The 15,702-nt window shown below is 42.0% G+C and overlaps 1 protein-coding gene across 2 annotated transcripts; it reads right to left on the minus strand.

Annotated features, from left to right (window-relative positions):
- Positions 1–2,121: 2,121 nt before the first annotated feature.
- CCDC43 (coiled-coil domain containing 43) lies at positions 2,122–15,491 on the minus strand. Of its 2 annotated transcripts, XM_010353985.2 has the most exons (5): positions 14,646–15,491; positions 8,923–9,010; positions 7,370–7,505; positions 5,717–5,775; positions 2,122–3,461 (listed from the first exon to the last, which is right to left on the minus strand). In XM_010353985.2, exons 1-5 carry the CDS (start codon positions 15,039–15,041, stop codon positions 3,274–3,276), a joined length of 867 nt encoding a protein of 288 aa, XP_010352287.2. In that variant the 5' UTR covers positions 15,042–15,491; the 3' UTR covers positions 2,122–3,273. The 2 variants fall into 2 exon arrangements, with proteins under 2 accessions (XP_010352287.2, XP_030779745.1); XM_030923885.1 differs by lacking the exon at positions 5,717–5,775.
- Positions 15,492–15,702: the final 211 nt, after the last annotated feature.

Consider the following 15,702-nt stretch of genomic DNA (forward strand, 5'->3'; position numbering starts at 1 on the left):
ATACTAAGTTTTCGATTTCACTATTAACACACAAGTAATAACGTTGGTTTATAAATCAATGCCATTCAGATATCCATGGATCTAACCTGATCTCCTTCAAAGATGAAATTTTTGCTCTATCTTTATGCTAATCCAGGTAAACCAGAATAAAAATTTTAGGGAAGCTTTTACATGATACTGGTCAGAAATGAAATACCAGTCCATTAATAAGAACCAAACACTTAACAAAATTCTTTTAAATATTGTTAATCATATCACCCAATAGATAATTTTAGTTGATGTCCCTTTCAATGGCATATCCTCTAACAGATGGTTCTTATGTACTTGTATTTCTGAATTACAACCTATGAAAACATTGTACTTCTGAATTACAACCTGTGAAAACATTACAAAACTTGTACAAAATTTGCAGTGAAACTGATAAAACTGATGCTTCCACCATTTCTAATCCAAAAGAACTTGGTGTACTCATTCTTTTTAATGGAAAAAGCAAAATTACCTTGAGTTGTTATCAGTGTCCTTCTCACTTGAATAATCTGCTACTATAAAGTTTTAGAGAGTTGAGAATTTATGCCTGAAATCCAAAATCTGGCCTAAAACTCAGTCTTACCATAGAAGATATGGTTGTTTAAAATTTGCCCTTTGCAGCTGGGCGCAGTGGTTCACGCCTGTAATCCCAACACTTTGGGAGGCTGAGGTGGGTGGATCACGAGGTCAGGAGATCGAGACCATCCTGGCTAACACGGTGAAACCCCATCTCTACTAAAAATACAAAAAATTAGCTGGGTGTGGTGGCACTCGCCTGTAGTCTCAGCTACTTGGGAGGCTGAGGCAGGAGAATCACTTGAACCTGCAAGGTGGAGGTTGCAGTGAGCCAAGATGGCGCCACTGCACTCCAGACTGGGTGACAGAGTGATCTGTCTTAAAAAACAAACAAAAAAAATTTGCCCTTTGCAATACTGAACATTTTAGACGTAAAGGATTTATTAGCACCTGAGTCAAGTGGGTAACTAAACTCAAAGCCTAATGAGTTGATCCTCTTTTTTCTGTTTAAGCATTAGTTTGAGAGTACACTTAACTGTGACATACATAGTAGAGTCCCAGAAGAAAGAACTGACTACTAACAAATTGAAACAAGTACCCTTCAGGGGACTGTGGATATAACCTGACTACTTCAGTGACAAAAATCAAGGTGAGAAAACCCAAAATCCCAAAATAAGGATTACTAAATTAAAATAGGCTCTATCATACCCTATCGCTACCACCACATAAAGGACTAAGACTGTAACAGTACTTCAAAGGACTTCAAAGCCAGTTTCCTGGTGTTCCAAAAAACATGCTAATCTTTCTGATCTAATTCCTACTTCACAAAAAGGAAAACTGAGAAAGAGAATTTATGGATTCCAGGAAGAGATTCCATTAGTGGAATATAAGTTATAGGGCTAATCAAAACAAAGCATAAAATAAAATCATCGCATTCGTAAGGAACTATTCACACATATTTCATTTCCATGGGTAAGTAGAAGGAATCAAAATAAGTCAGAAGACAGCAATTTAAATAAGATTTATTTTTTTAAAGGTGGTTATTTTTATTTTTTGCAATGCCACGGTTATAGGAGTGTATAAAGAGGTAACATCTCCTTTTCCTTAACCATGCTTTTTTTTTTAACCTTCTGCACAAAGGTAAAAGTTTTTGTTAATCTCATAGTTAATGGTATAAAACAGAGATTGGCAAACTTTTCCTCCAACAGGCCAGGTAGTAAATATTTTAGGTTTTACAGACCACATATTTTTTCTTTTATAACTCTTTAAAAATGTAAAAATCAGCCAGGCGCGGTGGCTCACGCCTGTAATCCCAGCACTTTGGGAGGCCAAGGCGGGTGGATCACGAGGTCAGGAGATCAAGACCATCCTGGCTAACACAGTGAAACCCCGTCTCTACTACAAATACAAAAACATTAGCCGGGTGTGGTGGCGGGCGCCTGTAGTCCCAGCTATTTGGGAGGCTGAGGCAGGAGAATGGCGTGAACCAGGGAGGTGGAGCTTGCAGTGAGCTGAGATTGCGCCACTGCACTCCAGCCTGGATGACAGAGCAAAACTCTGTCTCAAAAAAAAAAAAAAAAAAAATGTAAAAATCATTTTTAGTTTGCACCATACAAAAACAGACTGGGCCAAATTTGGCCCGTGGGCAGTAGTTTGCCAACCCCTGGTATAAACTATCTACTTTGTCTTGTCAGAGAAATTGCCGTCTTTAGCTTCTAGACAATCTGCTGCCTGAAGTCAAGTAGAGAAGGGCCTTGTTTACAATTTAATGTGGTTTGTGACAGAAGTAGAAATGGAGAGTTTCTGCTCACTTTTGATTCTCCCAGTTTTTCCATTCACTCATTCATTCAATAAATTTGTTGAGCACCTACTATGTACACTCTTAAATATCTTGGTGTTAGCAGAGATTTCCAGTGTTTCTTCCTTAAAGGGGTGATTTCTCCAGTTTCTCTAAACCAGGAATTATAATTTCTTAATACTCATGTTTTAGGGAAAAATCAGGATTAAAATATCTACCAGCACTCAAGAGGATACATGATTATACAAAATGAATCTAGCCAACAATGATATCCTTGCACCCAATAGTGACACAGCCTAGATGAGGGAAAACATGTAACTATCTCTATTTTAAAAGATACCTCTTTTCCTCCCATAGGCTGAAAAAAAAAATCAGATCTAGAACACCCGCCAAATAATTTCTTCCCATTTTCCTAGTTTTGCTGCCATGTTAACATAAAATCTGGATCCAGGTAGGGCTCTTCATTAGCTTTCTATTTCAGCCATAAAACAATACTACACTTAACAGCTGAATACTGCCTCCAAAGCAATGTGCATGCCCACATTTTATCTCAGGGAGGGATTGATTATGTTTCTGCTCCTTCAGGATGAAAAGTGTTAGCTTTATGAATCCTCCTGCTATTTATCCAAGGTGAGGGAAGACTTTTTAAAGTGGCCAAAAGGAGCACAGGACTTCAGTATTAAAATATAAAGGTGGCCCCCATTCCAGATCTTTGGTACAGTCATCAACTATAATAATCTGATTGCCCACCCCACCAAAACATAGCACATTTTGTAATTAGAAGTGATTGTGATTTTCCTTTTGACCATGTAAACAATAGGGGAAATGCCTTGGAAAACTACTTTGCAATACACTCTCATTTCTCTTAAATACACAACCAGTTCTCCCTTTGATAATAAGTTCATGGAGGGGAAGAATAGAGTAGGCCAAGGTTATCGCTTTCGCTCCCCTCTCTGTGTCCTTTTCTTTTCCTTTTCCTTGCGCTCCTGCTTGGCTAGTTTGTCTCTCTCCCTCTGCAGCTTGTCCTGTTCCTTCTTCCTTTGGGACTCATCCCGAAGTGAGTCTCGCTCCAGTTTTCGGGCATTAAGGACATCTTCCACATTGGTGTTTCGGAATAGAACTACAGGTGAGTTAAGGGATTAGGGTACAGATCATACAGATCACATCTGCTGTCTTTCTTCATTATACTTATCCTCTCTCCACCTGCTGAGTCCTGAATGGTCTTTACCTATTCCTAGTCTTTTAAAAAAAACCCTTATGTTTATCCTTGGTCTAACAGATAAATCCTAAAGTTATATTACAAAAGTTTTGAAATGTCCTTTGGAATAAAACTCTTACTCACATTTATCTAAATCTGAATTTTAAAATATTTTATCAAAGAAACAAAAAATTAAGAAAACAAAATATTTCATCAAAATGAAATTTCATTCTAGAATAAGTACTTTTATCATTCAATGGCAGAATATTAGAGAATCAAGGCTAGTTTTGGTGAACAGAGTAGTAATGTAACTGGCTAAATGTTTATGTACTTGGCACTGTTAAAATGCCTGAAAAGAGTTAAATAAGATGTTTAACCTTATTAAACTTTATCAATTTGCTTTTGTTCCTAGACTACTAAAGCTGAAGTGAAAACCACATTCTAATAACCATAAAGACTGAATTTATGAGATATAGAAAATGAGTTTAGGCTAGGCACAGTGGCTCACACCTGTAATCCCAGCACTTTGGGAGGCTGAGGCAGGTAGATCATGAGGTCAGGAGATCGAGACCATCCTGGCTAACAGGTCTCTACTAAAAACACAAAAAATTAGCCAGGCATGGTGGCATACATCTGTAGTCCCAGCTACTCGGGAGGCTAAAGCAGAATCGCTTGAACCTGAGAGGCGGAGGTTGCAGTGAGCCGAGATCACGCCACTGCACTCCAACCTGGTGACAGAGTGAGACTCCGTCTCAAAAAAAAAAAAAAGAAAGAAAGAAAATGAGTTTAACAACAGTCATCAACTATAATAATCTGATTGCCCACACCACCAAAACATGGCACATTTTGTAACTTGAAGTGATTGGGATTTTCCTTTTGACCATGTAAATAATAGGGGAAATGCCAAAAACTTTACCCTTTATTTCTTAAAACTTTAAAAACAAAACCTGTTAATACCAGATAAGGTTTTCTCCCGAGTAGCTAAGAGTACAGATGTGTACCACAAAGCCTGGCTAATTTTTAATATATATATTTTTTTCTTGTAGAGACAAGGTCTCACTATGCTGCCAGGCTGGTCTTGAACTCCTGGCCTCAAGTGATCCTCCCACCTCGGCCTCCCAAAGTGCTGGGATTATAAGTGTGAGCCCTTGTGCTCAGCCATCAGCACAAACGTTTCAATATGTCCATATTTTTAGCTTAAAGTGTTTGGTGTTTGTGGGCCGGGTGCGGTGGCTCACGCCTGTAATCCCGGTACTTTGGGAGGCCGAGGCGGGCAGATCACAAGGTCAAGGAGATGAAGAATATCCTGGGTAACATGGCGAAACCTCGTCTCTACTAAAAATACAAAAATTAGCCAGTCATGGTGGTGCACACCTGTAGTCCCAGCTACTCAGGAGGCTGAGGCAGGAGAATCACTTTAACCCAGGAAGCGGAGGCTGCAGTGAGCTGAGATAGCACCACTGCACTCCAGCCTGGGCAACAGAACGAGACTCCGTCTCAAAAAAAAAGAAAAAAAAAGTGTTTGGTGCTTGTATTATCTGACAAATCATAAGGTTTTTGAGGAAACAGAGAAAATTTCAACATTATTTTATTATTTTTTGAGACACAGTCTCACTCCCATATCCCAGGCCAGAGTGCAAGATCTTGGCTCACTGCAGCCTTGACTTCCTGGGCTCAGGTGATTCTCCCAACTCGGCCTCAGGCATGTGCCACCACACCTGGCTAATGTTTTGTATTTTTTTTTGTAAGTAGAGACAGGGTTTCGCCATGTTGCCCAGGCTGGTCTCGAACTCCTGGGCTCAAACAATCTACCCGTCTCGGCTTCCTAAAGTGCCAGGACTACAGATGTAAGCCATCATGCCTGACCTCAATATTATTTTAATTTTCTCCATAATGCTGGGCAACTCAGAGCTATATATAGGAAGTACAGATTTTTATTTTCCCTTAGAAATCCTTCCTCCAAACTAATCCCTTTACAGTACTTGTTAACGTGTTTTCTCTGGGGAAAGTTCTTGCTAAACTGACTATCTAGGGCTGTCCTAGGAATGGGGCTTCCAATGTTAGCATGACATGTGTTCCTGAAGGTAAAGGGGAGCTGCCAGCAATGACTGCAAAATAAAAACTGATCTCAAGAGGACTCTATGGAGAAATACATGGGGAGGGACCCAGAAGGATACGTTTGTCAGAACCAATGTTCATTGTGGTAGCACCTGAATCATCCTTCTCATCTGCTTCAGTAAGTGATGTTAAGGAAAGTCAGATGGAAAACAACAGTTGGCACATCCCAACCTAACATTAGAAAACATTCAATAGACTGGTAAGTAGGAAAAGCACACTGAATGGAGGGAGCACATTCTCAGGGATATGGCAATAAACCCAGGAGATTCATCTTTGGAAACCTCAACTTAGGAAAGATTGATGTATCTTCCATAAGGTTCTTTTCTTGGACGTTGAAAAGAAACTTAAGTGGTCTGGGTGAACTGCCACATTACCTGGAAGCCAGATGACCTCTAAACAGTGGTTCTCAAAGTGTGGTTCACAAAACCCCCAGGAATGTATTAGAAATACACATTCTTGGGACCTATGCCAAACCTACTAAATTGTGGGTGAAACCCAGCAATCTGTGTTTTAGCAAGTCCTCCAGGAGAACCACTGCTTTAAAATTTCTTTTCTAGCCCAAGATGAGAAATTATGTCACTAGAATCATAGATCCTCCAACGCTGGCAAGAAAATTCGTAAGAAAAAAGCAGAAGAGAGGCTGGGCATGGTGGCTCACGCTTGTAATCCCAGCACTTTGGGAGGGCGAGGCAGGCAGATCATGAGGTCAGGAGATTGAGACCAGCTTGGCTAACATGGTGAAACCCTGTCTCTACTAAAAATACAAAAAATTAGCTGTGTGTGGTGGCACGCGCCTATAGTCCCAGCTACTCTGGAGGCTGAGGCAGGAGAATGGCTTGAACTCGGGAGGTAGAGGTTGCAATGAGCCAAGATTGTGCCACTGCACTCCAGCCTAGGTGACAGAGTGAGACTCCATCTCAAAAAAGATAAAAATAAATAAAAAGAGAGAAACTGGCTCCAAAGAGCCCAAGAATTCTTTCCTAAACTAGTGATTACACAGCTGACACTTCTGGTATGATGTCTGCTGCATAATATGCCACATACTTCAAGTAGGCTCAGTAAGCAAAGCATTTCCTAAATAAGTATGAAATTCACAGGGAACTAAACCTGCCCCTACTGGCAACACTTTCTTTTTGCACAGTTCCCAAATTCCAGATTTATTCTGGTATTGCTTTGGGGGTTCAGCCTTACTTTTAACTACCTGGTCACATAAGAAAGAAAAGATTCAAACTGCTCTAAATTTAGAGAATCTTTCACTCAAAAATACCCAGGTTCTAGTCCTGGTTTTGCCACCAGTCTTCTGAATGCCTCTGATCACCCATTCATCTGTTGGTGTCTCAGTTCCCTTAACGACTGGGAAAGAACATAAAGATGGATTATACTACACTGTATAGAAAAGTATTACACGAATATAAAGAATTACAGCTATATTGTATTTTCTGAAAGCACAATATAAATGAACTATTAAGACATTATTTGTTTTACACCATAGTTTTCAGGAATATACTGATTATGTGTTGAAAAATGTAAGTCCAGTATCAATTAATCCAGTATCACTCCACACATCCACAAAGGGCCATAGATTACTGCCATTTTAGAGGGGAAAATTAAGCTACACAGGAGGATTAGCAAGTTGCCAAAGGTCACTGTAAACCCACAAATATGTCTGGCTTGAGCTTTAGGGAATGGTACTGAGACTCCATAAAGGATATTCCTCTTCATCTGTCACATCAGCATACTGGGCCAGGAGGGCAGCTTTTCTCTGCTTCTCCTCTTCTGACACCATCCTTGGCTTTACCACAATTTGTGCCTGCTTCTCAATTAGGGTGGCAATGGCCTGTACTTCATCTAGGAGGTGGTGGAAGGAAGGAAGAACAAGGATGTATGAGAGAGAACAAGCTCACTGAACCACTAGTCCACACAGACAGCACTTTTACTAAAGACATTGGTATCTGCTGCCTCCTTAGAGCCCGGCAGTTCAAAGGACATGGCTCAGGGCCATTGAGAAAGGAAAGGAAAGGCCATGCAGGCCAAGCTTTGTATCCATCTTGTTTTATATACTGAAGTTCCGCTGCCTTAAAAAAAAAAAAAAAAAAAAAAAAGGTTGAAAAGCACTGCATTAGAACCACAGAAAACTAAGCCTCTAAACACTCAACTTCCTCCCCCTGGCATCTCAAAAACCTAAGCAGGAATCTAAAATCAACTTAAGCTGGTCTCATTTATGTTTCTGATTATGCCAGGTAGAACTCTTAGATTAAGAATATTTTGCCATACCATAAAATAAAATCAACTAGTACGTTCTCTATTCTCAAGAAAAGGAAGCAATGGTGTAAAATAGTAGTTCTCACACTTGGCTGCACATTAGAATCACCTATAGGAGCTTTTAAAAAATACAAATGTCTGGGCCCCAACCCAGGTACATTAAGTGATTCTAATATACAGCCCAAACTGAGAACCAACAGTGTACAGAGTTCAGAATCTTTCCAAATTTGGCTTTTATGTTTTGAGTTTTCTGTAGCTAACCTACCATCCTAGTGGTGAGTATATTCGCCCATTTCTTTTCCATTTTAAAGGATAAAGTGTTTAGCTGAATAAAGCCAAATACCAACCATAATTTGTGTTATGAAATGACAACATGAGGCAGGGCGCAGTAGCTCACGCCTGTAATCTCAGCACTTTGGGAGGCTGAGGTGGGCGGATCACATGAGGTCAGGAGTTCAAGACCAGCCTGGTCATCATGGTGAAACCCCATCTCTACTAAAAACACAAAATTTAGCCAGGCATGGTGGCATGAGCCTGTAGTCTCAGGTACTCACGAGGCTGAGGCATGAGAATTGCTTGAACCTGGGAGGCAGCAGTTACAGTGAACCGAGATTACACCACTGCACTCCAGCCTGGGTGACACAGCAAGACTCTGTCTCAAAAAAAGAGACAACATGAAAAAAGTAGGAAGTGGTAAAAATATAGTTGACTCTATACCTGCAATGCAAATCTACAAGAAGCAGTGGAAAGAAGATGAAAAAGAAAAAGTGAAAAAATACAATGAAGATAACTGTGGTCAGTTGAAATGGAAAAATACAAAAAAAGAAAAAGAAACCAGTGTTCAGTAAAGAGTTAACACAGGCTGCTGGGTGTTTGCCAGTGTACACTATCTTTGGGAAAATGAGCATCCAAGGGGAAAATGAAAATATCTCTCCCTAACAGCTATACAGTCAAGGCTGCCGGAAAATGCTCTGGAGGTTAAACATAGAAACTCTGACTCTACCTTCTTTTTTCACTTTGGTGACAACATTCTGAGTTTCTGACCATCGTTCCACAATCTCCTTGCAGATATTAAGGAGGGAATCTTCTTCCTAGTTGGAAAAGCAGACCAATTAATCTCCTGAGGGAGCCCTCAAAAACAGTAACAACCTCAAAAAAGCCTACGAAGAAAGCACAGCTCTCCTTGCTGTGAAATTATGGAAGAGTCTGGGAGCCACAATAGAGTATATTTCTTTTCTGAGGCTCTGGACACAGAATTAATCCTGCTTGTGTGTCCCAGAACCCACACCTCCTACATGAAGAACAGCCACTCCATCCTGATAAGCTCCAAGGGAAGATTCATACCAACTCAGGGCAGCCTTCCTTATTCTCTGTTAAAATATTTTATTTATTTTATTTTTAATTGACAAATAATAACTGTATATATTACATATATAGGTAGGGTACCCTGTGATGTCTCAATATATGTTCACATTGTAGAATAATTAAACCAAGCTAACTAACAGATCTATTACCTCACATATTTCTCATTTTTTTGGTGATGAAAACATTTAAGGCTGGGTGCAGTGGCTCACACCTGTAATTCCAGCACTTTGGGAGGCTAAGGAGGGTGGATCACTTGAAGCTGGGAGTTTGAGACCAGCCTGGCCAACATGGTGAAACCCCGTTTCTACTAAAAATACAAAAATTAGCCGGGTGTGGTGGCACACGCCTGTTGTCACAATACTCGGGAGGCTGAGGCACAAGAATAACTTGAACCCAGGAGGCAGAGGTTGTAGTGAGCTGAGATCGTGCTACTGCACTCCAGCCTGGGAGACAGAGTGAAACTCAGTCTCAAAAAAAAAGAAAAAAAACATTTAAAATGTACTCTTTTAGTAATTTTGAAGTATACAATGCATTATTTTTTATTTATTTTATTACTTTTCAGAGACAGGGTCTCACTCTGTTACCCAGGTTGGAGTGCAGTGGTGCAATCACAGCTCACTGTAACCTCAAACTCGTGGGCTCAAGCAATCCTCCTGCCTCAGACTCTCAAGTAGCTAGGATTGCAAGCATGTGCTACCACACCTGGCTAATTGAGTGTCTGTTTGTTGTTTTTTTTAAGACATGGGGTCTCACTATCTTACCCAGGCTGGTCTCCAACTCCTGACCTCAAGCAATCCTCCCATCTTGGCCCCCCAAAGTGTTGGGATTACAGGCCTGAGCCACCATATCCAGCCGATTATTACTTATTATACTCACCATTCTATGCAACAGATCACTAAAGTATATTCCTTCTGTCTAACTGCAATTTTGTACCCTTTGATCAACAATCTTCCCTTTTCCCATCCACCTCCAATTCTTTTGGAGCAAAAACCTGTTCCCTAAGTCAAAACTCCTCTGTGAAATATTCCTTGGCTGATGTATACAATTCAGAACATTCCCTAAGGTTATCAACGTTCATGCTAGATCATATCCATTAGCTTGCTGACATATAATAAAGAGGAGATACATGAGGAAATGGTCTCTTGTCCAGCCTTCCCGCTGTCCATTTTAGAGAAGCATACATATTCTGCATACCAACCAATCTCCCTCCTCAGCATGGTATAACAAAAATCTTGTCTTTAGAGTTAGAGATACTTAAGTTCAGATCCTGGATCTGTGAGGAAGTTTCTTAACTTTGTGATCTTCACATTCTCCCAGGATTTTACTGAAGATAAATGAAAATGTATATATATGCCTACCCTACTTGTCAAAGAACAGGCATCTAATAAACACGAGCACTTCCCTCCGTCTTCATTATGGCTGCATTCCCCACCTTCACGTTTTACCTCTCAGGGCAAGCTGTCAGCGTTCACATTTATTAAGCACCTACCATGTGCCAGGCACTGTTCTAAAAGCTTTACAAGAGAACTCTAAATTCTTAAAATAATGCCATTAAGTTTTACTCTCAATTTACAGAAGAGGAAACCAAAGCACAGGGGTTAATTACCTTGCCCAAGGTCTTACAAGTAATAATGGATTAAACACAATTTGAACCCCAGCAGTTTGGCTTAGAGCCCATGTTCTTTTTTTTTTTTTTTTTTTTTGAGATGGAGTCTCACTCTGTTGCCCAGGCTGGAGCGCAGTGGCGCGATCTCGGTTCTATGCAAGCTCTGCCTCCCAGGTTCACGCCATTATCCTGCCTCAGCCTTCTGAACAGTTGGGACTACAGGTGCCCACCACCATGCCCAGCTAATTTTTTGTATTTTCAGTACAGACAGGGTTTCACCATGTTAGCCAGGATGGTCTTGATCTCCTGACCTCGTGATCCGCCCGCCTTGGCCTCCCAAAGTGCTGGGATTACAGGTGTGAGCCACCGCACCTGGCCAAGCCCATGTTCTTAACCATTATATATACCATCTCCCAAAGAAAAGTAGAGTCAGAACACAGACTTATTATGTATATCCTTATTTTGTACCCAACAAAGGATTTCTTCCTCTACCCTGCATCCTTTTAGCATATATGCTAGACACACAGAACTTACTTGGTCCAGAGTTTCAGTAGTTCATGGGTTTCCCCCAAACCCCACCAGCAAGAAAAGCAAAGGAAGAGAAAAAGAAAAAAGGATGAGAAAGTGGTACAGCTCTTTTAAAATCCCCCACCAAAAGAAAAAGAATGGCAGGAAAAGGAGCAGCAGAGAGGCAAAAGAGAACAGGAACTCTTAGAGGACAAAGTGGTTTATTTCCTCAGTCTCCTCATCCAAATCAAAGTAGTTCAATCATCCATTCCTTCATTTATTTATACAGAAGGTGTCTGCTATGTTCAAGGCACTAAGAGGAAAGTTTATCCTACTTACAATACTCCTTTTTCCCTAGCACTTATCACTTTGTAACATACTATATAATTTACTAGTAATGCTTTTCCATGCTAGAATGTAACCACATGAGGGCAGGAATTTCTATCTGTTTTATTCCTTGAAGTGCCCCAAGCACTTAGGGCAGTGCCTGGCATACAGTAATCCATCAATAAAAATTTGATAAATCAATCAATCAACCAATACAAGTACTGTTGAAGAGAAAGATGATAGAAAGCTTTTGTTTACTGTTTATTTGCTCCTAACTATATGCCACTGTTCTTGAATTTTACCTCAGATTATTGCTAACAAACTTCTTCATTCCTCATATTAAATCCTAGCCCAAGTCAAGCACAGAGGCTCACATCTGTAATCCCAGCACTTTGGGAGGCCAAGGCAGGAGGATCTCTTGAGTCCAGGAGCATAAGACCACCCTGGGTAACATGACAAAACCCTGTCTCTACAAAAAAAAATTTTTTTTTAATTAGCCAGGCATGGCTGGGCATGGTGGCTCACGCCTATAGTCCCAGAACTTTGGAAGACTGAGGTGGGTGGATCACTTGAGGTCAGGAGTTTGAGACCGGCCTGGTCAACATGGTGAAACCTCATTTCTACTAAAAATACAAAAATTAGCCAGGCATGGTGGCGTATGCCTGTAATCCCAGCTACTCGGGAGGCTGAGAATCACTTGAACCCAGGAGGAGAAGTTACAGTGAGCCAAGATCTTGCCACTGCACTCCAGCCTGGGTGACAGACTGAGACTCTGTCTCAAAAAATAAAACATAAAACATTAAAAAAAAGCGAGCCAGGCATGATATGTGATGGCAGGTGCCTGTAGTCCTAGCAACTTGGGAGGCTGATGGGGGGGCAGGGATTGCTTGAGTCCAGTCATTCAAGGGTACAGTGAGTTATAATCACATTACTATAACAGAGCGAGATTCTGTCTCTTAAAAAAGAAAAAAAGGAAAACTAATGTTTACCTTTATCAACAGAAACAGCTCCAAATAATGATGGACTGATCAAGAAGCTGCTACCAAGAAGTATCAAAGTTATTTCAACAGCTTCATGGAGTGTTTAGAAACTTCCCAGCCGTAAATAAAAACTAACTTAAATTGCTTGCCTCCTACTCTTTCCCCCTATAATCTGTAATGTTGTGGTCCAAAAAAAGAATTCATTCCACTGTCTTGTATTTCCAGTGAACTTCTGAGCTGCCTCACAAGCTGTGTTAAAGTTTTCCCATTTATAAGCCAATCTTGCCAGAAGAGGCTCTGGAACTCAAATGGGTTACTGCCAGAAGAATCTGGGACAGCTGCACTAGTGTTATGTTTCAACCATGTACCCAATCTATGAACTGCTTCCACCAAATGTGAGTGATTTTTTCCTAGCACTTGTTTCCGCTTTCACGAAACACTTTTGGATTTGAAAATGTTTTCTGCCTTCTACCCTTTAAAAAAAATGAGGTATGTATATGTATATTTATATCTATATATATTTATAGTAATTTTTTTCTTTGAGAAAAAAAAATTGACAAGGTCTCACTCTATCACCCAAGCTGGAGTGCAGTGGCACAATCACAGCTCACTGCAGCCACAACCTCCTAGGCTCAAGCAATCCCCCCACTTCAGACTCCTGAGTAGCTGGGACTACAGATATGCACCACCATACCTGGCTAATTTTTAAAATTCTTTTGTAGAGACAGGGTCTTGCTATGTTGCCCAGTCTGGTCTGGAAATCTTGGCCTCAAGCAATCCACCCGCCTCAGCCTCCCAAAGTGGTGAGATTACAAGCATGAGCCACTGTGCCCATCTCATAGTACATTTTGATTCTCTTTATTACTGGCCTCTCAAAATTCATTTTGAGAATAACAAAGAACCCATTTTCCTAATCTGTTACATTGTAATAAATGCCAGAGGATAAAGCCTTTGATGGACAGATAGGTGGCTCTCACAGTAGCAGTCAGGTATCCAGGATCTCCTCTAATCCATGAATGCAGAGACAACTCTAGCTTCTACAGCATTTAGTGATGGATGATTCAAGTAAATTTTATTTTTAAGTTTGTATTTAAAAGGAAACTATTTGTTAGACAGCCACAGGGGGCACCTGCAACCAATTTAATCTGTAATAACCAGTCTAGTAAGTGTGTATGTTGGAGGTGTGAGAAGTGAAGATGAAGGCAGCAGAAACGATAGGTTGAAAAAGTGGACATCTAGGTGACTTACTATGTAAACATAGCTTAAAGTACACATTTCTGAATACCTTGCTTCTAATAGGCTAACGACTGAGTTTATCCCTCTTCGTTAAAGCTCTGATCTCTCTCATACCCTCCTTCCCACCACCAATGATTACTGTAAATACTGTAATGGATCAAGCACGACGTTTGCTTCAGTTCTGCGTGGGCATGAAAAGACTTCTACCACCAGCTTACCTTTTACGGACTCCTACATCCAAATAAGAATCAAAAGGGCACTTCCTGTAGGCTTTTGTCATGGGACGGCCCTGGGAACTGCCTTGTAATAGGCACAGACCTGCCAAGAGCATTTTAATACCCCCAGTGAACACTGTAAACGGATGGAAATGGAATTGGTCGTCAGATATTTATGATAACATTCCCATTATGACATCTCAATGCCTTCGGAAGAACTCTCCTGGGCTCACTCACAAGCATCCGAGAGGGCCTTGTCCCCAAGAATACGAGAAAGCCTTTCCTCTCTGTGTACCTGCAGCTTTCAGGCTTCCCACACCTGGTTGGGGAGCAACCTCCTTACCCCGCCGCTCAGACAGCAGAGGAGTATACCTCTCCCAGGTGAGACCACTGAGCCTCTGGGATACCCGGTAGGGGACGGTGGGTGCAAAGTACTGACAGGTCCTCAGATGCTGGCCAGAGGCTGAAGGAATGTGTCCAGGCTACTCACCAGGAAAGCAGAGAGGATCCCCTGAAGAGCGTCCAGCTTCTCTTCTTCCTCCTCCTCCCGCAGGACACCCAAGATGTAGGCTCCGTAAACGGCTCGGTCCACTCCCAGTGCCTCCAACCGTCCGTCCAGCCAGGAGCCAAAACCGCCGCCTCCGCCTCCGCCATCGCCTTCGCCAGGGGCTACCGCAGCCACTTCGGCTGGGCGCCGCCATCTTGGGGTCAGGGTCCTGCCAGCCCCTGGGGCGCCTACCGCACTGCCTGACGGGCCGCGCCGCAGGTCCACCGCGCATGCCTGAAGAGGGAGCCCAGGACCGTTTGTGCAGAGAGCGCATCCCAGGCGCCCGGTGCCGGCTGGCTTGAGAGTTTTGTGCTTTCTGGATGAAGCGAGTCTTCGCATACTTGCGGTCGCGTGATCTCACAAGATCCTTGGTGTGTGAGTATTCTTAATAGACTCATTCTACAGTTCGGGAAGTTGAGAGAGGTTCAGTAATTTGGCTAAAGTCACGCGGCTAATAACTACCCAGGACTGGAGCTCAGCGTGGATTCCAGCGCTTCCTCCATCATCCAACCGAGCTGCCTTCCCCTTGCACTTGGGGGATGCTGGCCGCCCACTCCCACACAGTTGTCTAGCAGGAACCTCCTGACCGCCCGGAATACCCTCGTCGCTACCGACGGCTACCACCTTCACCCCTACAAGCCCTTCCCCGTCAAAGTAAAGGTTGCAGAAAACCTTCCCTGATTCCATAGTAGGCACTCAGTAAATAAACAATCAACCTCAAGTCATTTCTTCCACTCACTCATTGATTCAACGCATGCACGGGACTATTCTTTGGGAGCCTACCCCACCCTCTGCCAGGCACTGTGCCAAGAGCTTTTCATACATTATCTCTTGTAATCCTCCCTACAGCCCTGTGGGGAGATGCTTTTATCGTCTACATTTTAAAGATAACGAGACAGGCCGGGCGCCGTGGCTCAAGCCTGTAATCCCAGCAGTTTGGGAGGCCGAGGCGGGTGGATCACCTGAGGTCAGGAGTTCCAGACCAGCCTAGCCAACATGG

The sequence above is a fragment of the Rhinopithecus roxellana genome, chromosome 19, assembly GCF_007565055.1.
Source record: "Rhinopithecus roxellana isolate Shanxi Qingling chromosome 19, ASM756505v1, whole genome shotgun sequence".
Taxonomy (NCBI): domain Eukaryota; kingdom Metazoa; phylum Chordata; class Mammalia; order Primates; family Cercopithecidae; genus Rhinopithecus; species Rhinopithecus roxellana.

Bases quoted from the DNA above. Each gene is read 5' to 3' on its own strand.
- CCDC43 (XM_010353985.2), bottom strand. From the start codon at position 15,041: ATGCGAAGACTCGCTTCATCCAGAAAGCACAAAACTCTCAAGCCAGCC. The intron at 7,506-8,922 runs GTAGAGTCAGAG...ACCACCTCCTAG, and splicing joins CACCAAAGTGAAAAAAGAAG to ATGAAGTACAGGCCATTGCC. The intron at 5,776-7,369 runs ATATCCTTTATG...AACATCACTTAC, and splicing joins GATGTGACAGATGAAGAGGA to TGAAGCAGATGAGAAGGATG.